The 25,906-nt window shown below is 44.1% G+C and overlaps 1 protein-coding gene across 3 annotated transcripts in view; it reads left to right on the plus strand.

The window, feature by feature from the left end:
- The window catches only part of GPR50 (G protein-coupled receptor 50), a 44,024-nt gene extending 24,919 nt beyond the window's left edge, over window positions 1-19,105 (plus strand). For 2 of the 3 annotated variants that reach the window (XM_074551422.1, XM_005484487.4), the window contains one exon: window positions 14,633-19,105. In XM_074551422.1, coding sequence (XP_074407523.1) covers window positions 14,633-15,501 — 869 coding nt within the window. In that variant the 3' untranslated portion in view covers window positions 15,502-19,105. Of the gene's footprint in view, window positions 1-7,956; window positions 8,018-14,632 lie in introns of all 3 variants that reach the window. The other variant, XM_074551423.1, reaches the window with a different exon arrangement.
- Window positions 19,106-25,906: the final 6,801 nt, after the last annotated feature.

Consider the following 25,906-nt stretch of genomic DNA (forward strand, 5'->3'; position numbering starts at 1 on the left):
AGAAATAGAGAACAAAACGTGTCAGCACTGCACTCTCCTGCTGTGGGGTAATCTGGAACTGGCTGTTGGTTATGTACTTAATTTGTTTGGTTTGTCAGTGTTTATTAGGAGCCTGATTAAAGCAAAATCATCCCATCCCCTCTGGAAATCAGCATCCTTCCAGCTGTACAGCAAAATGTACAGCTTGGCTTGCAGGATACTTTTTAGTCCCAAGTATTTCCCTGTGGTTTCTGTGGTACCTCTACAAAATCAGCTCCAGGTGTGACTTAAACAGTCCCGTTCCCCCAGCAATCCCAGCTGCTTTCATGGTGTAGTCACCAGTGCCTGGTGGCATAGAGAATTTGGGAGTGCTGAAAGGTGGTGGCAGGAGTGGCCTTGACCTCTCTGGGAAGAAGGAAATGTGTGGTTTGTTCTACAGGCCCATCAGCATCCTCCATGTTGAATACTGCCGTGCCGTAATGGAATATTGTAACACCAAATGAACAGCAGTAAAATTCAGTCTGGTAAGATTTATTACTTTAATATTGGAGGGCTTAAGCTGATACCAGATTAACATATTCATAGGGTTTTAGGAACTGCTTGGGTATTAACTGCTTCCTTTTAAACTGAAAACTTTGCAAGGGTGTCGCATCTCTTCTGCGCTAATGACTCAGTCTGTCTTTGTAAGAGGTTGAATTTCTTTACATGATGTTTTGAGACTAAATATGAAAGAGGGGAAATGGCCCTTAATTTTAACAAGTTCCCATTTGGTTTAACAGCTGCTGTGAGATCTCTCTTGTCTTTTTGGCTGTATTTGCCACTTAGGCAGTGTGTTTCTGGTTGTCAGAGTCATACAGAGTTCTAATGAAGTGCAACACTTTTTTCTTTTCCCTACAGCTGTTATTTGTCATTTGATATAACTCTGCCTTGTGAGAGTTTTATTCCTGAATAGATGATAAAAGGACAGCTAGTATCAGAAGGCAGTGCTGGCATGAGAGTCTCTGCTTTGTTGCTAACATAGAAGAAGCCATTGCTCTCCTTTTAGAGGATGTGTTATGTGGCTGAATTTGGGAAAGCCTTTCAACTCTGGAGGGAGCCAAAGCCAGCCTCTTCCCCTGTTCTCCCCCTTGCTGCTGTCCTGTCCTAATTAGCAGTTAGACTCCACGCCCTGTGCTCCCAGTGCCAAGACACTGACTTCTGGCAATCATGGAAGGTTTGTTTTTCACTGCAGTGCAGTAAACACTCTGTGTTTGTGCTCTGTGCTCCCAGATGAGGGCTGTGAGATCTGCTGAGTCAGCAGACACGGCCCACGCTCCTTGGGGCTCATCCTGCTCTGCCCCAGAGGAGGGAGATGTGACAGCCAGGGCTGGGTGACGTGATGGGCTGGGCACGGTGGGGCCCTGGGGAGGCTCTTGGGTGGTCCAGACTGGAGAGTTTGCTGCAAGAGCTGGGCTCTGCTATTTTGTGTAAATCTGTTATTGAAGCTGCAAATCCTGGTTCTGCTAGCTCTGACGTTACAGATAACCCCCTGATTCCTTGGAGTACGCACAGAGCTCAGCTGAGCTGTTTCACTGTTGGACATTTCATGTGGCTGTTGTACCGTCTGCTGGGCTGAAGGTGACTCCCATACTCTCAAGATGTTTTTTGAGCTATCTAAATGCATGTGCAACCAACACTGGTGTGGTCCCATGCCTGACGGGGAAATACACACCATGTCATTGCATGCTGCCAGCTCTGCTTGGGAAGCAGAGACTGTTTGCTGGACTCCACTCATTCGTGTGCAAAGCTCTCATCCATTGCCAGCAACGTGCCAAGCAAATTTTTGGATGGAATTTCTGTGAAGCTCTTTGTAATGCACACTAACCTTGCCTTATGTCTCCCTGTCCTCTCTGTGTTTGTGGGCTTTTGGGGCTCCCTTTGGAGGAGGAGGTGGGAAACATGCTGTGAGTTTCCATTCTGTGCCTGGATATGTCTGTGTTACACTGCTGCTGAGGACTAGAAACTCTCATCCTTTCTAACCCTGCCAAATCAACCCCCACTTAAAAAAGTATCTTTAATGATATGTAAAGATTTCATGGTGAATGTATGGCATTGGTATTTGTTACAAATACTTCTCCCTAGAAGACTCTGTATTAAGCCCACGCTTCATTTAATCCTTAAAACTTCTCTTACTTTGGAGTTAGTTCATAAGCAAAATTACTGTATTGGGGAGAGATAACAACATGGGGTTTCAGCAATTAAATGAAAAGTAGCAGGGAATCCTAAGGAGAGGAAATGGAGGGTCATAAATGGCTCTGAAGAGACTTGAAGGCAGGAATTAATATCTATGCTTAATGAATGACAGCCCTTCAAAAAATGCTGTTAGATAAAGCAATATAAAGAGGACTTTTCAGAAATTGCACAGACTGATAGATGGTTTTTCTTTTAGAAATTTCACAAACTTGACCATTTCTCTTGTCTTTAAAGAGGGTGGCAAATGAAAGCATGACCTCTAAAACTGATAGAAATTCCAACACTTCAGGAGCAAAAGGCAGTGTGAAAAGCTATAGCTTTTTCCTCTATTTTGCCCCTGCCAGAGGAGAAATCTCGCACTGACTGAAGGTGCTGAGTTATTTCTTTGTTTCTGAGTTTACTCAACCAGCACATGCCTAAAGCATTTTTTATGGTAGCAAGCAGGGTGGAAGGTGTAGCTTGGATTTGAGTAAGGGCAATGTAGTTATAGAAATCATAGAATCTAAGATGATTGGTTGGGAAAGAACTCTAAGGTCATCAAGTGTAACCATTAGCCCAGCACTGCCATGTTCTCCACTGAGCTATATCCCCCCAGTGCCACATCCTCACACTTTTGGAATGCTTGAAGGGATGGTGATTCCACCATTTACCTAGGCAGCCTGTCTCAAGTGAAGAAAGGCTCCTCCTTTTAGCAGTTTTTAAGAACTGTGGCTGAGGGGGATGTTCAATTGACCTCCCAGGGTCCCTCCAGCTCTGTTGTTGCTGATGGATTTTATAGTCACACCCTTGGCTGCACAAACATGGAGGTGGAGAGCAGAGTCTCCTTTACCAACCTCCAACTAGCTTGGAAGGTCACTCAGGGTTAGTATTAAAGGGCTGCATCCTCCTGGCTTCCTGGTGGGAATCATGAGGCTCAAGTGAACATGTTACCACTTTGAAGTATGGAGGTGTGGATGTGGATGCTAAGTAGTTTCAGAGAGAAGAAATGTCTGTGATTTATTTCTTGCTGAGAAATTTCATTAGGGAGAAAAAGGGAAAGGAGGAGAAAATTTTTAAGGGGACACTGAAAGCATCATCAATTAATGGTGGTTATACAGCTCTAAAAGTAGGCCTACCCTTATCACTACAGATTAGAGAGTAGGACTCAGGGGTATTCCAGGATTAGGAAATTTAGCTAAATACGTCAGAGTTTCTTTGCCTTATGTGGATGGTCTTATTTACAGCATCTTTTATTCTTTCTGGAGCTTTTTTTTTCTTTTTTTGCTGAGGGCAAAACATAGTTTGTAAAAGCAGAATCCAGCAGTGCTCTTCTACTGGAAGCTGTTGATAGCAAAGTGTCTGCCAGCCTCTTCAAGTATCATCCACAGGTGTGAGATCTGCCCTTGAACGTGTGTATTGCTGCCTGTGAGTCTGACTACTTACTGCCTTCAGTAATTCAGGTGTCACTGTCCCATGGAGTCCTATCTGCCTTCAAGCCACTTGGACATTATCCACACTAGACTCCCGTTGAGATCGGTGTTGGAGCACACCCCCTTGATCCATTTGTTCACACAGGCTCATGCTGGAACTCATTTATTCTGGACTTTACTGCAAAAACATCTTTTCTCCTTTTACAGACCCACACATGGCGCCTCAGTGTTTTGTAAGTCATGAGGAAAAGAACAGTAGCAGATGCCATCCAGCAATACATTTGGGACTCCCTAGTCCAAGTTTCTCATATCATTGATCGTTTCTTCTTGTTCATCCTGTACCCAGGCTTGACATGAGCTCTGTAAACCCTGTGGAATATCTGGAGTGAAACTTTTGCTGATGTTCTGGGAAACAATGTTTTTGGACTCCTTTCTGGGAAAATGAGGACACGAGAGTTTTTTTATTTTCCAGTATCATTATATTCTTACTGAACCAACTTTAACTGTTTGCATTGGACTTTTGCCTGTGTAATTGTATCAGAGTCCCTAAAGTGTTTCCAGGTGAAAGTAACTCTCCATTTCCTGTGGGATTAGTAAGTAGTTATGAATGATCCAGGAGGTCCAGAACAGATTTTCTTTTACTTTCTTTTCTCCTGCTTGCATTCACTGTGTCTCTCACAGTTCACACAGTCTTGATGAAGCCATGACATCTTGGGATTCTTTCTTTGCCTGTCCATTTTGTAAGGCCTCTTCTAGCAGATTGTGAAAGCTGCATGAGCAGTTCTTCAGGTATCTCAGCCTTTTCCATTGCCCTTGGTCATGCTGCTTTCCTGTCCCTCATGGCATCATTTCTCTTCCAGCCTCACCTCCAGTGCTTGTGTGTACTGTGGCTGTACCTGCTTCATGCCAGCTTCAGCGTGAGGCCACAGGAGAGAAAATGGGCTCTAGGGAATTCTATGATCTAAATCTAGCCCATGGGCTGTTGATTTTTTTTTTTTAAATATGTTAAGGTCTTCTGAAGAAAGCCAATGATTTGGAGCACAGCATTGTATGGCATACCTGGTCTGTGCTGTAGCCTACAACTGGGCTATCACCTTGGAGATAATTTGGATCCAAAGTGTGTTTCTTTTTCCTAAGTCTAGTGGCAAATGCTGTGCAGAAGCACAGGTGATCATTACCCTGCTACTGCCCTAACACCCAAGCCTTCATTCAGGAAACCTAGAATTGGTTCAGAATGAGTTAAACACTGAATGGTCTTCATCAATGGAAACATTTTTGTATGGTGACTGTTTCTTTAGTGGCTTCATTATTTCCATATGCAATTCAAAAGAATTGTAGGGAAAAAACACCTCCCATTCTCCCCAACTAAGCAGGAAGAGCTGGGACTGGAGAGAGAATCATCCCTGGTATGTCAAGACAAGTTGTTAATTGTGGCATCTGCTCCTTTGCAGTGCATGTCCATGGTTGTAGTGACTGGTGCTGGCACTAAGGTTTAGTCAACAAACTGTGCTAGTGAGGCACAAGGAGGAGCAGGAGCAGCTCCCAGGCTCAGCTGTGGTGGTTCAGCAGGGCTCTCCAGGGCAGTCAGGCAAGATTTTTATCACTAAAATGAGCTCTGTGTTCATATCTGACTGTATGCTCTGCCTGACAGCTGCCTAGGAGTTGGTTGCTTGCACACAGCTCCTTTCTGGGGGCACACTTTGACCAACACCAATAGCAAAAGAGCATTATTAAGTCTATTAAGCCTGAGTTGGCAGATTTTTTTCTAGAATAGTAACAGATGGCAAATGCTGGTGGTGCAGCTGCTAGGACTGGGAGAGGATGGATGTTGGTTTGTCATTTCAGTGGATGCTGGCAATAATTCATATTTGTGTTTATACAGGGTCTTTCCTCTTTGAGAGCACTTTACAAACCAGGTGATAAATAATGGCCTGGAGTAACATGGGCTAGTAGAGCTCATCCCTGAGCCCATGTGGCCAGTGTGGGAGGGTAAACATAAGGGCAGTGGTCTCTGCTTCCTACACAGCCTGGATGTGGATGGGGCAGCTGCTTTACATAACATAGTGGGTTATGGGGGCTTCAGGCAGAAAAGGAGGGCAAGCAGCTGGAATTCAGGGGGTGACACTGGTGTCCAGGGTATCAGGTGCTACTGTGGGTACCTGGACTGACCTCTGGCTGTGTGGAGTTTTGTGTAGACTCTTCCCAAAGACACCTGTGTCCCTCAAGAAGCTGCCTTAGGGGTCGGTGGCCCCCAGCCATGCTGTCCTTGCAGAGTCAGACACAGCAGATCACCTGGCACTGACAGAGGTGCTCAGGCTCCCTCTCACTCTGTGCAAGTTGGAACATGGCCCCAAGGCCCTCTTGACTCTGACACTTGCTCTCCATCAGCCTTGCTGGGATGTGCTGTGAAGGCAGGCAGGATTTCCAGGCCCATCTCTAGTCCAGGCATTTGGAATTGATTCGAGAAGGAGTCAGGATTTTGTGTGGATGGGCTTACTGTCTCACAGTGTTACTGCAGATGAGTTTGGTGGATGTAACAGTGAAAGGACAGAAATCTGGGGCTCATAAGCAGAAAGGGCACTTTTTAGCACTTTTTTTGTATTTTTTAGGAGCTGGATCAGGACCACCGCTTACTCCTCCTCCATTACTAGCAGATTCAGTTGCCATAATTGCATTCAGGAATAACATCCCACTAGCAAGAGCTAAGTATAGAAATCCAAAAGAATTACAGAACTGTGGTTTTCCCTAATGCGAAGGGTCAGAACTTCCAGGAAAACACAGGAAGAAATCATTAAAAGACACTTAAATGAACATTAAATGGTATTTTAGAAATTTGAAAAATGTTGAAGGTAGGTAAAATGTCAACTTTATATCATTTTTCCTTTCTTTATATTATATTCAGAGGACATTTTCAGGAAGGAGTGCCTGAGGTGAGCAGGATGTGTGAGGATTAATGGGTAACAACATTTGGAAACTTGCCAAATAGTTTCCCTAGGATGATGTAAAAACTTTTATTTATAAAGTATTTAAAATTCTGAAGATGGGGAAGTTGTTCTGCATTGGTACCAAAAGAGGGCTGACCACTTTTTAGGTGTTCAGAAGAAGATAGAATTTAATAATTTTTATTCATATGAGAGTGAATGTCCAGCTACCATTTGTGTAACAGCAAAAGAAAAATCCTCCCCTTTACATTGCTTCCAGTGTAATTGTAAGTGATATAAGGAAGGATATGAAATCATGTGAACAGGGTGTTCTCTAATTTCTAGCTCATTTCCACAGATTTCTGAGCTCAGCTAAGGCTGTGAATTTGGCTGATCTTAGCCAAATGAAACTTATGAATCTCTGGGGTGTGAACACTGCCAACTATTGCCCTTTTCTGCATTCAGTTAGAGTGGCTGAAGGCACGGCTCAAATATGATTTTGGCAGCAAGACAATTAGAAAGTCATGACTTAAAAGTTTAAAATCCAGTAAATCCAGTCCTTCACCTGGCAATGTAAACAATTCTTGAGCCATCAGCCATGATAATATATGGTGCATAACAAATGTAATTGAAGCCCTACAGGGCTGGTCCTTTCTTCTCCAGTAAATCTCTGAGGTTTTTCTCCTCCTTTCTCAGAGATCCAGGGGGAAGGGCAGCTTTCAGATCTGGAGTGATGTACTGATGAGAGGGCTCACGGAGTCAGGGATGCCAAAGAGCCTGGTCACAGCAAGGCAGAGGAGGAGGAGGAGAGTTTGCTTTATGGACTGCCTTGGCCTTGCTCTATGCATCTGCAGGGCTGGCACAAGGCAGGAGCAGCTCTATGTGCCCCCAGTTTTCCCATAGGGAATGATGCCAGCAAACCAGCTAATAGTTGGTAGCCCATTGCATACTGCTGTTTTCTGGCTTTGTGGTTGTGCTGAGGGATCTCAAAGGACTGTTTTCAGGAGTTAAATTATTCTAGAGTTTAATGTATTGTTTAGGACTTTCATAATGTCCTTAAATTGGATATTTCCACATTGTCTAATCTTATATGCTAAGAATGCTGTGGGTTGGCAATACCTCCTGCCCTTTTTGTTATTATCCTGTGTATCATTTTGTGCAGCACAGTCAGGATTTGAGAGCAGCTGACAGCCCAACTGCACTGTCTGTTTAACTGCAGGAAACCACACTTTATCCCTGTCTGAATGCTAATGGAGTAATGATAGCAGATAATTGAATGCCTTTTCCTTTCTTTTGTTTATTCCTCTCTTTTAACATACTCCCTCAATACAAATAAAATCCTCGATTAAAATTTATGGATTAATGAATTGAACAACATATTTTTTCTTTTTTTTTTCTTTTTGCCTGGATCTCAGTGAGAATTTTGCTGATTTTCACTTGTGCTCTTCTGTCAAACATTTTCAGTTGTCAAAATGGGTAAGTATACACTGGGCTGTCATGTGGGTACATCAGTGCTTATCAGTGCTTATCAGAATGGTGGAAAGAGATGACAACAGCCTAGGATTCCTCCTGTGTCATTGTGTGTGGTGTGGAAGCCAGGAGCTTGTAAGGATCAGTGCAATGGTCCCACTCCCCTACAGAAGGATTGTTCTTAATGCACTTTGATGGGGTAAATATTGTCTACCCAGGAATGATCCTTCAGAGTTTGTGATGTAAGAAATGCTTCTCAGAGGAGGGCTGCAGGCTCAGCATCCCCCCATGACCACAGCATCCCCTTAATTACAGCAGTGCATGATCAGTAGGATTGCACATGCTCAGTGGTATCTTTATGTCATAAAAAGAAGAAAATTGATCTGAAAGCGTTTCCTATGAACTGCCACTTAGCAGAACTGAGCACACAATTTACATCTGCAGGCTGGAGGTTAGTGACACACAAGCAATCACACAGCAAGTGGCGGGTAAAAACAAACAGGAAAAAGAGGCCATCACAGCTAATAAAGAGTCTTCTTGCACGCTGAATAAAGCTTTTTATGACTTTATTTTTTTGCTTGAAGCAAATAGTGCATTTTGTTTCTGTTTTGCAGTGAGCATAAGCTTTGGAAGGTTAAACAGAGAGTATTAGATTATGGTAAGTGGTCATCAGAGGCTTGCTTTACAGTCATGGCCTGTTAAATTGTTTACTGAACCTCATTTTATATATGTCTCTGAGGCTGATGTGAGTCTTAAATCCCATTTATTTGGAAGACCTGAGTCTGTTGATTTTTTTCATAAAGCCTGAATGAACAAACATAAAATTTAAGATTCTCTTTATTATAAGCTGTGGTTTATAGTACAATTACAGTAGTAAGAAGTCACTGCAAACATACCAGTTGCATCAATAAACTTTCAGCATGTTGTTTAATATCTTCATTGACGATCTGGATGAGGGGATTGAGTCCACCATCAGTAAATTTGCAGATGGCACCAAGCTGGGAGGATGTGTCAGTCTGCTGGAGGGTAGGAGGGCTCTGCAATGGGCCCTGGACAGGCTGAATGGATGGATGGGCCAAGTCCAACAACATGAAGTTTAATAAGTCCAAGTGCCAAGTCCTGCACTTTGGCCACAACAACCCCTGCAGTGCTACAGGCTGGGGACAGAGTGGCTGGACAATGCCCAGGTAAAAAGGAACCTGGATGTGCTGGACAAGTGACTGAACATGAGCCAGCAGTGTGCCCAGGTGGCCAGAAAGACCAAGGGCTCCTGGCCTGTGTCAGGAATGGTGTGGCCAGCAGGAGCAGGGAGGTCACTGTGCCTCTGTACCTGGCCCTGGTGAGGGCACACCCTGAGTGCTGTGTCCAGCTCTGGGCCCTCAGTTTGGGGAGGACCTTGGGACACTGAGCACATCCAGAGGGGACAATGAGACTGGAGAGGGGCTGGGAACACAAACCCTGAGAGGAACCACTGAGGGAGCTGGGGGTGCTCAGCCTAGAGAAAAAGAGACCCAGAGTGACCTTATCACTCTCTACAACTCCCTGAAAGATGGTTGTAGTCAGGTTCGGATTGTCTCTTTCTCTAGGCAGCAACTGACAGAACAAGAGGACACAGTCTTAAGCTGTGCCAAGGGAGGTTTAGGTTAAATGTCAGAAAGAAATTCTCCACTGAAAGAGTGATTGTGTGCTGGAACCATCTGCCCAGGGAGGTGGTGGAGTCACTGTCCCTGGAGGTGTTTAAAAAAAGACTGGACATGGCACTCAGTGCCTCCTAGCATCAGGAGGTATTAGGTCATAGGTTGGAATAGATGATCTTAAAGATCTTTTCCAACCCAGCTCATTCTGTGATTCTGTAATTCTGTTATTGTGTATCTTAGCACATTTTTATAATACAGGTTTTTAGACCTGCTTTTCTACAGCTGTCAGTTAATCTGGCAGAAGCTGGACAGACACCAGGGTCTGATCTCACTGCTGGGAAGAGGCTGGAACAGCAAGGTGACCAGTCATGCAGTGAGCCCCATGGAACTCATCCATTGTGCTCATGGGTCAGCTTCTCACTTGCTGCCTCTGAAGCTGTTGTGTGCGGTTTTGTTTGCCTCAAAATGCTGTGCTGGGCACTGTCTATTTGGGAACAACTCAAATCTCTGAACAGAGTGGGGAGGAAGCAGCAGCTGGGACAGCAGGCTCACTTGGAGTTAGACTGTTCCAGGTGAGCAGAAGTTGGTCCACAACTGTGTTTCTGCTTTGGTGCAAATCCTGTTGCTCAGGACAGTTCAGTTTCAGCACTGGGTGTACAGGTAACAGTGCTGACTTCAGGTTGCATTGAGCATCTCTGTCTTGTTCACCTGAAGGAAACAGTTTTGTAGTTCTGTAGTACTTCTGTAAAAGAACTTCATATGAATAACAAAGGAACAAGAGGTTTGGATGTTTGGACATTTTGAGATGTACAAAAAGTGACAACTTTCAGAACAATATTTTATCTCCTTCTCCCCCCTCAACTCTTAATTCTGGTTCTCAGTTCAGGATATGCTAAACCACAGCCTGTAAAGGACAGGTGCTGTGTGGGAAAAACAGGGAGAGGCTGGATCTGTGCAACAGCAGCTTGGGCACCAGGGGATTTCCAACAGCCTCTTGAGGCAGGCAGTGCCAGTGACCCTGGTGTTTGTACAGTGATGCTCAGTTAGGCTCTGTAGAACGATACCTGTTTGGATGAGTCAGGTGCTGTTGGGGCAGCCTGCCAGTAAAGACTTTTGCGTATGTGGTTTATTGATTTGCAGAATTCATTGAGGTAGTTCCACATTTCCTAGAACCAGGGCTTGGTATGTCCTCAGATAACCTGTGTTGTTGGATAATCCAGGCAGAATGAGAGGTAAGGCCAGGCAACTGCTGGAGTACAGGAGCAGACTGCTGGAGTGGGCACAAATAGGTTTATGGGAGCAGAGGGAGAACTCAAAGAAGTGCTAAGGCATGAGATGTTCTGGAATAAATTCCCTTTTGCATCACTTGCACATGCCTGTAATCTGCTCTGCAGCTGGGCTTCAGGTTGCTTGGAGTTGGGTTTTTTTTTTCCCTAAGCAATTGTGGAATTGAGGAACACTGTGTTGTACCTCTGTAATTTGTAGCTTTGTGTTGGACTTCTGTAATGTAAAAGAATTTGTAATTTCTCTGAAAATGTGGAGAAGTCTGTATTACCAGTGTTACACTTGCCTTTCTTCCCCATTCCTGCCTCTTCATGTATGACTCTGTAACTGGGGGATGGAGCACAGTGGCACATGAGCCAGTTTATAATAAGTAGAAATTAAAAAAGGGATGGAAAATATGAAAGCTAATGAGGAAATATAGTCACGTGCCAACAAAGAGAAAAAGATACATCTGAAAATATTGTTGCAGAAGCAGATAAATTTAAATTGGAGATAAAGCCCTACTGGTATTATTTATGGGCCAGGCTCCTTTGTTTTATAGTGGGAAAATGTAAAAAAAGCAGTACTGGGGATCATTGGCAGGAGACTGCTCTTTACCTTTTCTAAAAGCCACATATATTAGATGGCTTCCCATTCTGCAGTATCTCTGGGAAGGAGGTCCAACCTCATCCTACAGAGGGAAGGACACAAGCTGTTGGTGCAGGGCTCAGCACACAGTGGTCTCACAGCAAACCAGGGACTGCAAGGCTAAAGCAATGTTTAACTCAGATGACTACTATTTTAATAATTAGCCAATAGCCAGTTCCCATGCTTTGAAGGGCATGTTCTGCTTTGGTGGCATGCAACGTGCCCCCTCTTTTCAGTACTCACCATTAAAAATGCACTGATTTCCAGGACTGACCTGCAAGTGGCTGTTTTATGGGTCTGCCTTGCCCCTTCACCTCACCAGAAGAAAGGGATGAAGTTGAGCACATTGCCACATAAACTGGGAGATGGGCTTGTTTCTGTGGAGCAGTGCTGAGTGAATCTTTCTGGCTGGATTGCAGGCACCCAGCACCCTCCTGGGCCATAGGCTTGGTGGGTAGGAGAGGTGAGACTGCACCACTGAAGGTACAGAGTAGGGCAGGTTTGCTCCCTGAGTGGAGGAGGAGATGATTATTTTCTTGATAAAACCATCTCATTTTCTCCTTGCAATGAAGTTGTGTCAAAATAATACACACAATACTGTGCTCTTGGATTGAATCCAAACTATGAAGTTCATCCTGTGAATATTATTTCTATAGATTTTTTTCCTTATATTTTTACTTTCAAGTATTCAAGTTGGTTAAGAAAGACCAACAGAGACTGCTTATTTCTTCCAGCAGCTGGCAGGAAAGTAAGACTAGTAATTTTCCCTATGATTTTCCTAAACTTTGGATTAAATCCATGGATGTGGTGTTTTAAGTAGGGAATATTCAGCTTTGTTCTGCTCTGCCTGGTTCAGAACTCCATGTTGAATGTGTCTCTTTCATGCCCAGAAAAGGCAGAGACTTGCTTTCTAGCTGTTTGTGTATAAATGTGTATCCAGGTTGGACAGGTCTGGTGAACAGGGAGAGTTGTGGTCCACTTAGTGGAGTCTGTCTCCAGTATCCTCTGGAAGTCTCCTAAACTGGATTGCTGATACCTCTCTGTCTCTGTTTCACTCTCTTGAAAATTGTTTTAGAAAAGGAAATTCTGGTGCTGGGGTCACATTTTCTTTTTGTTGAAGTGCATGTTTTTGATCGAGTGAATAAAAGTTTTGCTGCAGAAGAGCATTCCCTCTCTGGGGTTCCTGCAGCCTCACTAAACCTGGCAACAGTTGGTTCTGCCCTTGAAAATGGGCATAAATGGAATTAATTATATGGGGACAGGTTCAGTAACTGCATTTTAAAAGGCTCTCAGTAAGTTATTAAATCAGCAAGAAAGCAGCACTGAAGCCCAGCAGATGCAGAGGCTGTGTGCTGTGGTAAACCTATGTATGTAAAATTTCTCTCTAAAAAGATTTTAGCACTTCACATGACCTCTGCTAATACTTATTTTGAAGTGACAGTCTGTGTGAGCTGCCTCAGCTGCACACTGCCAGGGGCTATTCTCCAGTCTGAAGTGCTTTCTGGTCAGCATGAAGTGCCCTGATATGAGCTGTTGACTTGTCCTGATAGTTTTTGTTGGCACAAACACAGCCATGACCCAACTGCAATGCCAATGCAGCCATGCTTTCCAACAGCCCTTGCATGTTTTTTCCAAATGCTAAAAAGCCTGTGACCTGGTTGAATCGAGGTGTAAGAGAGTCCTTTCAGGGATGCTACATAAAAATACCTCTTTTTAGTAATTTTAAAATAGATATCTACTCCCCTAGACAGCAGGATATATGGGTTTGAGGAGGAGGTGTAGGTGTGATCAGTTGGATGGGATGTTGCCTGCATCACATAGGGGCACAGGTCTTCACACCTCAAATGTGTTACATTCAACTGTATTCTCTATATATACTCTCTCTGTGTGTATATATATCTGCTGTCTAGTAATATTTTTCTTCCCACTGCTGCAGATACACCTGAAAGTTGCAGAGTTAGGAAAACCAACTGTTTTCTCTAGTGTGCTGTCCTCTAATGGAAGTGTTGAGCTCCTGCTGACATGACACTCTTTGTGGTCATCGAAATGCTGAGTATTGACAGGTGTCCTTTTCCACATTGTAGCTACTCCTGTAGCTACACCAGTTCCCACAAGACCTCGGGGTCCTTTTCTTAATGCAGTCCTCCATGCTGACTGGCAGACTGAACAGAAAGGCTTTTTGCCTCCCTGAAAATACACTGGACTCATGAAATGAGCAGCAAGTGCTGTTAGAAGGTCACTGGTCACCCAGGTCATTGGAGGCTGCTCCTCACAGTGGAGCTGTCAGGTGTTGTCTCACACAGTGCAGCATTTTCAGTCCAATAAGGCTTAAATTATTTTATACTTGCTGAGACTCTCAACTCTCTGTTGTAGAGCCTAAATGAACAGGCTGCAGCACATAGTCTGCAGAGATGACTGACTGCAGATTATTAATCACATTCTCTGCCCAGGACCAGACAGTGAAGCAGTGACTGACCTTCCATACTGAACTGGACAACTTCAACATTAAAAAGACAGGAAAATATACCAAATAAGATAAGCACATCAAGGCTGCCTGCACCATGATTCCTCGAAGAACACTCAATCATTAGCATGAGCAGTGCAGAAATTCTGGTGAATGCGTACCTGCTTACATGCAAGAGAACAAAAGAGACTTTTCCTGTGCAATTGCTGTCCATGAAATTAATAAACCACTGAAAACATAACCTGCCTACCACGCTCCTTTGGCCCATGATGGTCAGAGAGAGTCAAGCTGGCTGGTTAACAAGGAGAGCAAAATCCTTCCCTCCTGCACAACTTAGAGGACCACAGGTACCTGACTCCCAGCTGTAGCCAAGTTACAGGTAACACTTCTAGTGCAGAGTGTTCCTAAGAAGGAACATGCAGGTAATCATGCCTAGTTACTCTCCCTTGCCGTCACTAGTAGAGCAAAGTCTTCTTTTCTAGGGTTTCACATTCCAAGTGGACAGTAGAGTGAAGCCCATCAGCGGACTTAGGCCTAAAGAGGAGTTTTGAGTTGCAAGTTGTACATCTGGACCTGCACTAACCTCTCGTGGTCTCTTCTTTTTTGTAGGCAACATCTTTGTTGTCAGCTTGTCCGTTGCAGACCTCGTGGTTGCAGTTTATCCGTACCCCCTGATCTTAAGTGCCATCTTCCACAATGGATGGACCATGGGAAACGTCCACTGCCAGATAAGTGGGTTCCTGATGGGCTTGAGTGTCATCGGGTCCATTTTCAACATCACGGCGATCGCCATCAACCGCTACTGCTACATCTGCCACAGCCTTCGGTACGACAAGCTCTTCAACCTGAAGAACACCTGCTGCTATCTCTGCCTCACCTGGACGCTCACGGTGGTGGCAATTGTGCCAAACTTCTTTGTTGGCTCCCTGCAGTATGACCCGCGGATTTACTCGTGCACCTTTGCCCAGACAGTGAGCACGTCATACACCATCACGGTGGTGGTGGTTCACTTCATCGTCCCGCTCTCCGTCGTGACCTTCTGCTACCTGCGCATCTGGATCCTGGTGATTCAGGTCAAACACCGCGTGAGACAAGACTGCAAGCAGAAACTCAGGGCGGCTGACATCCGAAACTTCTTGACTATGTTTGTGGTTTTTGTCCTTTTTGCTGTGTGCTGGGGACCATTAAATTTTATTGGCCTTGCTGTTTCAATTAATCCTTCAAAAGTACAGCCACACATTCCGGAATGGCTTTTTGTCCTGAGCTATTTTATGGCCTATTTTAACAGCTGCCTCAATGCTGTGATCTATGGACTTCTTAACCAGAATTTTCGGAAGGAATACAAAAGGATATTGCTGACACTGTGGACTCCCAGGCTGCTGTTCATTGATGTGTCCAAGGGCGGGACAGAAGGGGTGAAAAGCAAGCATTCTCCAGCCATAACAACCAACAACAACCACGCTGAAATACACCTATGAGTCAGGACTACTATTTATTCTGGATTACAGTTGTATATATAATACATAAGAGCCTTTCTAGCTGTGTGCATTGCACAGCTGGCGTTGCCCTCATGCAAGGAAGGAGTCTGCAACCTTTCATGCTTGGCTTATTGCTGTGACATCAAGGCTTTGAATAAGGATTTCCAGAAGGGAAATAACTGATTTTTTTTTAATATGTCATCTTTCACTGTGTGCCTAATTAATCGGTTTGGTTGCTTTTGCCACGAGCATGCCAATACCCGAAAAGGGAAGCGTTCAGAGTGCATGGAGAAATGCAGTTATGCTTGAAATGCAACCTTCGAGAGGCAGAAAAATTGCCATTTATTACACACAAACCTTTCTCCCCTCCCTCTGAATTCTATTTTTCTAGCATTAACTTAACCTGAACTGTATCAAACAAAGTGTAAACTGCATGGCTTTTTACATTATAGATAAGTAACCGTATTAGCCAGCAGGTGTATGTATGGGCATGGTGTGTGTTTTCCTTTTTCTTTTCTCTTAAGGTTTAGGAGCTAGCCTGGGCTAGATGTGAGGCAGGCAGAAGCCAGACCAGTGTGTGTCTGATGCACTCATTTTAATTGAGTATCTACAGACATTAAGTACCCCTGCACTCTCCTTCCCAGGCCATGAGTAAGTTTATGACATATGACATAATCTAATTGCAGTAAGATACTTGGAGCCTGATTCTAATTTAGGCAGTATCTTATCATGGCCAGCAGTCATTCCAAACATCTTTCAATAGTCACTGCTACATGAACATCACAGTAAAAAAGATGAACATAGCACGGTCCCATCTGTGTAACACAGACTGCGACTTTTAAGTTCCAGTAACATTTACACTTGCAGACAAAGGCAGAAGGGGAAGGCAGTGTTGTTACAAAAATCCTTTTTTTTGCACATCACAGAACATGAATTTGCTGATGGGAGAAAAAGTGGAGGTTGTTTTCCCATTTTATTCACGTACAGAGCTGTAATTAACTCACAGAGTGGGGAGACGAAAGCTGCTTAAGCATAATTATGCATCAGTTCTGTTTAAGCCTGGACTGTGCTATCTGTATCACTGGAAACCATGTCATGAAGTTCTGGGGAAGCCAGTATCACATTAGACATAAGCACATGGGCAAAGATAAGGCTGTTTTTTAATGGACTATGAAAGGGGTGTGTGTGTGTGATGGCAGCTGTCTATAGGTAGGACTTCTTTGTTTCCTTAGCTTCATTGTGAATTCATCTCTTTATGGCTTTAAATGTGGATCCTGCTTTGAAACAATCCCATAAAATGACCAGGTAAGACTCCCCTGGTGCAACTGTACCTTCAGGTGAGCAGCCCTGCCTTGAAGCTGGTGTGCTGAGGGGCACAGCAGGGAGAGGGGCAGCTCTGAGCCCTGGGGGTCTAACGAGGACAGCAGGCAGCCCTGCCCCTGCTCCAGGACTGCGCTCTTCTCTCTTTGGTTCTAGTCAGGACTAGTTCCCAGCACTGAGCCTGAAAGACTGAGACCAGACTTCGCAGGCTCCTGGAGATGTATGCAGGATTTCCCCAAAGCCTGAGCAGGCAGTGTGCCTAATCCTTAGTGAAAATAATAAGCCATTTGTGCACTGCTTTCTGAAACCAACTTGCTGCTGAATGTCCCTTCTGCTGATTTTTTTTTGGGGAAGAAGAATTGAGAGAAATTAAGGCTCTTTCTGAAGTGGGCCAAGGAACTTTGCATGCAGCGTTGCCTCCATGAGGACCGAGTGTCTCTGCTGCCATGTGGTGAAGGTCACTGCAGTAACAGGGGGCCCTGCATTAATAGGGTGCCCTGGCACTTAGGAAGTTTCAAACTTGAACATCTCAGCCACTTCAGATGAATGTTGTTTTAAAATGCACTGCAGCCAGCCTCCCATAATAGGAATCAAACTGAGTTCTGTTTTGGCCTCTTAATCTGTCTCAGCATGGCCAAATAAAGGTATTTTGACCCTCAGAAATAACTGTTGTCTGTTCGCCTTCCAGAAAAACCACTCTGGATGAATTCACACCATTCCATGCAAGCAAAATCATTTTGAATTAAACTTGGATAAGAAAAGCACTGAGGGCACATAGCTGCAGGGAGTGTTTGTCCCATCACGCCTGGGAGATGTCCCGTGTTCCATGACTTGCCTTCAAAGTCATTTGCAATTAGCCACAACAGTGTTAGTTAGAATCACATTAGCAAATTATTTGAAGCATCTAGTGCCAAGTGAAATATTCTGCTTTAAGACAATTGTGAAGAATCTTGTGCAAGTTTGCCAAATATCTCAAATATCCCAAAGCTGGGGTTTCATTTTAGGATTCTTGTCTTTTTAACTGAATGTTCAGTGGAGGAAATGTGGGGGGGGTTTATTATTATTTTATTCCTTAAGCTTGTATTTGCACTATTTCCTATTCAGGCTCCAAAGTTAACAGCCAGCAAGTATTTGAACCAAACCAAGTCCAAAGAGGTCCTGAACAGGCAAGCTGTGAGAGTCCCTTCTCCAGCTGGCAGGAATGGGAGCAGCAGGAGCACGATAGGGCATCTCCCCAGGACTCACAGAGTCACCACTCAACCAAACTATGCAAAATGATCTGCTCCTGTTGTGCCACAGGCTCTGAGCCCAGCTGCTGCCCAGATCTCTGCAGGGGCCAGGTGAGGTACCTGCAGTGCTGGGGTGGCTCTGGCAGCACAGGGAGCGCAGCCCTGTCACGGCCTGCTCAGAAGGCTCTGGGTGTCCCAGGGAGGTGCCAGGGCTGGGCTGGTTCAGCCACCGTGGCTGGAGGCTTGAGCTCAGTCTGCTGGAGCTGAGGTTTGCCATATGAACCATGGGAAGCAGGGAATGTAGCCTCAAAGAGGAAACACTGTGCAGTTTGTTAGCACTTTGAGAGAGGCAGCGCTTAGGATAGCATGGAGTTTTATATTGACTTATTAAACTACCCAAGCAGCTCCTTATTTTTATGTTAGGAAATGGTTAACAGGGTACAGAGAGTTTATTTTTGTTAGCATTTGTTTACAGAAAAAGGGAAGTGTGTATTAGCTGAGAATTCTGAGCAGTGTCACAGTTTCCCTATGGGAATCTAGCTTTAGTCCAAATTTGAGATTTCAGTGAGATCCTACAATTTTAATTGCATTCTGCCAGTTCCACCTGTTGCATATCTGGCCTTAAGTCTCATTGAGATTTCATAAACTAGTTTCAAATCACTTGCTCTGGGTTTGATATGGTGTGTTGAATATCTATTCTAGTCTCAAGCTCTAAAATTGTTGTGGTGGAAACTTATGGAGAGGAAGTATTGCTGTGAAGAAAGATTAATCTCTTGCCACAAAGAAATATTTTTGGATGTTGCTAATGAATGTTGTTTCATCAATTTAAGAAGAATGTAACCAATATATTTATATATAAATGTATATTGTATATACTGTTTCCACTTTAATGTTTAATTGAGAATCCTTCAATATACTTTCCTCTTGCCATTTTTGTTCATAAAATAGATTAATTCCCTTTACCTGTTAAAAGTGTAATAAATCTGCCATTGGACTATTTACTGATTTTTTTTTCTCCAGTAGCAGTTACTTTTTAATAAATATTTGGAACATCACCTTGAGTTTTGTTGACTCACAGAATGCAGATTGAATTGACAAACATGTTTGAGTTCACACATATCTCAGCAGCCCAGCTTGGACCTGGAGGTGAATGGCCAAGGCATCTGAGACATCTCCTTGGATTCACATGTTTTCTTCCTCTTGCCTGTGGGCCAGCTGCCTGATGCACTCTGGCCTTCCTCATCAGGGAAGAAACTTTCTCCACACAGCCATTGCTCTTCTCACTGTGTGCCCCTGCAATGTCCTTTGCCTTTCTTGTCCCTGCCCATGCCTACCCTTGTGTCTGTCCAGGGGTGCTGTGGGAGCAGAGTTTGTCACATCCCTTCCCTTGCTCCTTCCTGGGAAGGACAGCACAGCTGAGCTGTCAGCAGGAGGGTGTGGGAGCCAGGGGGGCTGTAAGCCAGGGCACAAGGTGGTGCTGGCTGGTGGGGAAGGGATGGGACAGAGAGGGTCACCCCGGGCTGGGGGCACAGGGAGGGCTGGCACACACTTGGTCTGCGTCAGGGAGCTTTGTGAGGATGCTGCATCCAGGATGTTCTGTTTGTGCTCTTTCCCCCACCTCTGTTTTGGGCCAGGTTTTGCTGTACTCCTTGAGTTCTTCAGCCATTAGGTTCTATCCACAGCTTGCACTGATTATATTCCTGTGCTCACTTCACTGGAGCTGTTCTGGGGGAGTCCCTGAGCTGGTTGTGAAGCAGGGAATGTGGGAGTATGGAGGGGCCCAATGGTAACTGCAACTTGAGCTCCTGTTTCCTAACCAGATGTCACATAGAACCATGGTGTTAAGGTACTAGAGGCTGAGATTATCCAGGAAAACAAAGAACAACTGTTAAACCAAAGAACTGCTAAAAAGCCATGGAGCACACGTGTTGAATGAACCAGGAATATTCATTCAATTACATCCCCAAGCAGTTTTGATACTTTTTTTCCCTAATCTTTTCCAACAGGTACTGGACTTCACCTGCTGCTTCTACAATGAAGCCTGAAATGCTTGGTGTTGTGACATGCTAAAAGCAGTTTTTATGACAGTGGCAAATCTCAAAATGTTTCTCTGTGCAGAGCTGCCAGAAAACCCTTTCATGGACTTGTACCTGCTGTTTCTACCATGTGGAACAGAATAAATTGAACTGTCAGAAGTAAGGCAGTGTTATTTATTTACTTACTTGTCATAAAGTATAGTAACTGGGAGATAAGACAGAGATATAAAACACAAGAGGTGTGGAAATTTAATACCAGGATAAAATCTCACTCATGGTGACTATTTAGAAACCAATATTTTTCCTAATGTATTTACCTCCAAGCTTATAATTTATAACATGAAACCAGTCAGTAAAGAGCTACTGCATATGGATTTAGAATTTTATTGAAAAAATGTAAATCACTGGACTTAATGTAATACTTCTTACCACAAAAACCCTGAGATAAGAAATGCAGAATAGGTTCTTGTAAGAACTCTGTGATGGAATATGCAAATTTTTTTCATTGGTGATAAGAACCATAAAATTCATATCACTCATGAACTACACTTGTGAATGGAAGCTCCATAATATTGTTAACTGAATTTTCATTTTCAAGTGCTTGTTCATAATATCCATTATTCATGGGCTATAAGTACTGTACAGCAGAGATAGAATTTACAGTACAGGGTCGATTTCCAGAGCAAACAAGGTAGGTCTGAACCATTAACTGAAATATGTTTCTATATTTTCTGCCAAGCATGGTCTCCTGATAAGGTTTTTAACTCAAATGATTGCTTCTAAGAGTTCAGGGAAACTTTAATGTCTTTTAGATTAGGTGCAATGTCTGCACAGTCACGGCTTGCTTAGATTACCTTCTAAATAGACTTGAGCCATCAAACATTTTGTGTCTGTCCAGTTGAAGCACATAATTTATTTTGTAAGTGGAGTATTTTATACATAGCACATTTAATAAACTGTTATGTCCTTCCTTCATCATTGTGCTTCTCCTGCAAGCAAAATTTCTGAATTTCACTGGAAATAGGATGCAACGTTGTTTTCTCAACTGTAAGCAGGTTGCTTTGCCTCGAGGTAGGTTTCCACTGGTTTTTATAAGTGTGTTAGATAGAGGTTTAATGTGGCATCAAAATACAACCATCTTCTAGCTGAAAAGAGACAGCTGGTTTGCAATTTTTAAAAAAAGGGCATGGAAAAAGCACCAAAACAATTTGTAGGAAGTAATTGTAATAGACATTTTTGGTTGAAATAAGAGAGAAATATTTGAAGGGATTGTACTAAACTGGGACCTGGCCAGGACAATGAAGTTAAGAGACCCTGTAATATAAAAAATGACCCAAGGATTTTTATGGCACAGGGACATGCAGGTGGCAGGGAATGGGTGTCTGGCTACAGAGAAACAGTCAATACAGTAAGGAAAATGAAAGAAACCTGGAGTAAACCAGAGCGCACTTTGGAAACTATTCAATGAACACATGTATTGGTAGTTTAGTAAGATTTTGCTTTTGGTCTTTTTTCCTCCCCAGCTATGATTTTGTTGTAAATAAAATGAAGTAGTCACTGACAAGTGCTCCCAAAGGACAATTTGCTTTTGGTTTGTGTCTGGCTGTAGGGAGCCCCAAGCTGTAGGAATGGCAACCTGGGCACAGCTTGGCCAGCAGGGATAGGATGGGGCTAATGAGCTGGCCCTGGGCAGAGTGGAGCCCTCAAGGGCTAAAATCCCCCTGGGGAGAGGCTCTGCTTTCCCAGGCAGGGAATGGCTGGGAGAGGAGGATGCTGTTGGGCTGTGGTTGCTGTGGGAGGATGGATTGTAGAAGAATAAGAGATTGAAGACTGAAGAACAAGAGCTAGTGCAGCAGGCAATCTCACCCCTGAGGAGTTGCAGCTGTGCTAATTACCATGGATTGGGAACAGGCCTGCCCTTAATAGGCACAGGTGTATCCAATGAGGCTGAGTGTTATAAAGGTGGGCTGGGGAGCTCAGGGAGCGTTGGAGTTGCTTGGCAGTGCTGTGGTGAGGAGGAAGGAGCCAGCTGGCTGTGAGGAGCTACCCATAAGACTTCACAAAGAAGGTATGGAAGTTTTGCAATCAGAAGACGATGACAGGTTGCTGTGCCAGCCCCAGGGGCACTGCAGGGCTCCAGCACCTCGAGGTGGTGCAAAACTGGGGCCACATCCAGTTCCAGTTGGGTCTGGTGAGACTAAACCAGAAGAGAACCACACTGAGGCAGGATGGGGCAGTTCTGCTGGGGGTGGGAGGGAGGATTGCTTCCTTGGCACAATGCTCTTTGTGGGAAAGTCAAAAGATGTGCAGAAAGCAGATACCTCCTGTGGGAAACAGAGCTGCTCTGTGCTTGTAGCCTGTGGCTGTCTCTGCCCTGCTGGTGGTGGTGGAGGAATTACAGTGGCGACAAGGGGTGTTTGTCACACCCAGGACCTGTCCTTGCTGCTGTGCCCTCCCAGCCCTCCTGTCCTCACAGAGCTGCTGTGCTGCTGGCTGAGCTGGTGACACCAAGTACACCTAGCCCTGCCTGGGGGTGTGAGAAATGTTAAATATTTAGGCAATGACACAGGTTAAACCCTGCCTGGGTTAGTCATAACCAAGCCCTGCAAGAGAGTGGTAGCAGGGCCTTTGTCTGCAAACCTTGAGTGCAAATGATTACACTTGAGACTCTCCTGATGTCTCCTAGACCAGAAATTCCCCTCCTTCCCGGGCTCATCCCTTCCCTGTAGGTCACCACTGAAAGAGAATAATAGACAGATGAAGGAAAAAGAACTGTGCTTTGACTTGAAGCCCTTTGGAATCTGGAGTAGATCTTATACTGCTTTCCTCATTGTATAGAAGTGTGTATATGTATGATTATTTATTTATTGACACAGCCTTGGTTTTCCTAGAGGAATCAAGACCAGACATACATTTAAAATAATTTGCTACACAAAAGTTCTGGGGTTTTTTCCTCCTGGGCACTTCAGAACAGATGGAAAATGCAGCAGGTGCTGCTAATGTTTTTCTACCCTTGGGAAAACTTGTCACAGTTACCTGTTTATCTTGTTTATTTTGACATTTTGCAGGGTGGTTAGAGGTGAACTCTTACAGATTCACATATTCTTGAACAATTGAAAACCAATAACTTACAAGCAACAAAGAAAAATGTGGGGTTTGGTGCATGTGGAAGACGGCTCGTATTTTTATTTTTACTGAGGAAATGCCATGGAATTATTTGTGTTGGAAGGGACTATAAAGCTCATTCAATCCCAGCTCCCCTGCCATGGGCAGGGACACCTTCCACTGCACCAGGTTGCTCAAAGCCCCATCGTGTCCTTGAACACTTCCAGGGATGGGGCAGCCACAACCTCTCTGGATTACCTGTACCAGGGCCTCACCACCCTCACAGGAAAGAATTTCTTCCTTATATCTAATCTAACCCTGTCCTCTATCAGTTTGGAGCTATTATTCCTTGTCCTGTTATTCCATGCCCTTGTACAAATCCCTCTCCAGTCTCTTGTGGCTCCTGTAAGTGCTGGGAAGTGCTGTAAGGTCACCCTGGAGCCCCTGTATTTCCATCAGGGAATGCAGGGGTTTGCACTTTGTGTATCACTGACTGAAAAGTGTAAAATGAGCTTTGCTTTAGTTGCCATGCAAAAGCTTTTCCTTTGCTTTTCAACAGGAAGCTGAAGCCTCAGTTTATTTTTGCCATGTTCTTAGGACTGTGCAGAAGAAGAATGAGGAGGTTGCTAACACAGACACTGGAGGGTTTCCTGTGCTCAGCATGTTTAAAAAGTGGAGTTTGTAGATGATAGCCAGGCCAGTTGTGCTGGCTGTCTGCTGAGTCCTGTTCAGCTGCAGTGTCTTTGTAACAGCTCAGGAGTGGGGATGCTTCTCCCCTGCTGATCCCTCTGAGGCCTGGAGAGATTTGGCCAGGCTTTGTTCCCAGAAGGAAATAAAGACTTTGTTTTTAATTGCAGGTCCTTGGGCTGACAGAATGTGTCATTTCAGGTGACAGGCCTTTCCCTCACTCTGTTTTCTGGTGCTGAAATTTTGGAAAACAATGAATAGTCTTTACTGCTCTCACCCTAAGAGGCAGCATCTTGTGAATGCCTGGAGCTGGTTGTTTGCCTTGGGGTGTGTTTGTGGGTGTTGTTCTTTGAGGAATTGCTGTTACCCTTTGAAGGGGCACAGGGCTGGGCTGGAGCAGCACAGCTGGTGATAACAGCTGGGATTGGCACAGTGTCTCCATCTCCATGCCTTGTGGAGTATGGTAATCAGACTTTTGGATAATTGCACCTCTCTAACTTCACTGTCCCATGGGCTGCAGCAGACAATACCCATTACAGCCTGAGATGGAGGTGGGATGGCCACTTTGGAGCCATCTCTGTAGAGCTTCTCAATTCTGAGTGTTGGTCTCTTAACTCAGACTTCTTAGTTGTGCAGTTTCATCTGAAATTTGCCTTTGAAGTGAAATGAATCCTGAGCTATTGTCTGAATTCAGAGCTTTCAGCTGAGTTATGTCTCAGTGTTTAACACAAATTAATACTGGCCATTAAACATCTCAGCTGCTAATTAAATGGAGTATTTCTATGTTATATGTAAATCCATCCATATCTTGACTTTGCAGCCAAATAGAATTTCATTAAGGCACTTCAGTAACTGTAAAGGGACAGAAACAGCATTTTGGGGTATTTTGTGTTTAGTGAATTATGTAACTGTCTTGTAGTGATTACTAAATACCTTAATGATGTGTCTGGTGGAATTTATTCTAGTTTTGGCAGGGCCATTAGGATGATAAAGAACTCAGCAAGGAAGAGTAAATTACAGCTGAGTTCAGAAATGGTGCTTGAATCTTTAAAGTCCATAGTTGCTGTAAGTTTTTACAAGAATGTGTAAAAAGAGCTAGCTAGCTTTGTACGCAAGTCTATTTGTCAGACATACTGCACATCAAACACTGCCTTAAGCTGCAGTTCCTTTGTGTGACCAGTGTGGAAAGGCTCCTTTTCCCAGGCTCTGTTCTCATATTTTCAGTTATCAGCTTGCACTGGCCTTGGTGTCCTGGGGTTTGTGTCAGCTTGAGGAGTGGATGCTACCTAGTGGCTGAAGCAGGGGACTGAGTGGAGGTGACAAGTCAGGACATTCGCCTCTGTTCTTGCCTCTCTCTATTTGTTTTGTGACCTTGAACTGAAGTGTGATTTACCTTTGGTTCTGAGATGTAGTTAATTACACTGCACAACACTGCCGATGAGACAATTAAGTTATCTAAGGGAATTGCACAATGATTAATCCTTAATTTGCTTTGTGGTTTCTTTGTTTCTCATTAAGCCTGCTGAAGCAGGACCTTTGAAGTGAAAAATCAAAGGTGAGTATTGGTTTTAGAAGTGCAGAGGACTGAATAAGTCAGCTGTGGCATAGCTTTGCAGAGCCCATGGTTTTATACTGGCCTGGGGCAAACCCCAGGGCTGGGTGTGTGTAACAGGTCGGCACCTGCTGCAGTCCCTGATTTTTATTTCTATTTTTCCTGTAACAGAACAACTGTTGTGAGAACAGTCAAAAGCAGTGGGGGAAAGATCAGATCTGCTGTGCTTGATTTGCTTGGATGTGCAATTATCTGTAACACATTAGAGTCCAGTCAAGCTCATTTATCATTTCCCTTGTGGGATTTGTGGAGTTGTTTCAATGCAGATTTTATTTGTAGGACTGATTTTATTTTGGTTTATTTGGTGTTCATACTAAAGTATATTGTCTAATTCTAGTGTCTGCAAGTGGTGTGATAACTGAAATGAGCCAGTTTTCTTGGTGAAAACACTTAGTGACAATGAAACCTCAGATTTG

This window comes from Zonotrichia albicollis, chromosome 14, assembly GCF_047830755.1.
Source record: "Zonotrichia albicollis isolate bZonAlb1 chromosome 14, bZonAlb1.hap1, whole genome shotgun sequence".
NCBI classification, from domain to species: Eukaryota; Metazoa; Chordata; class Aves; order Passeriformes; family Passerellidae; genus Zonotrichia; species Zonotrichia albicollis.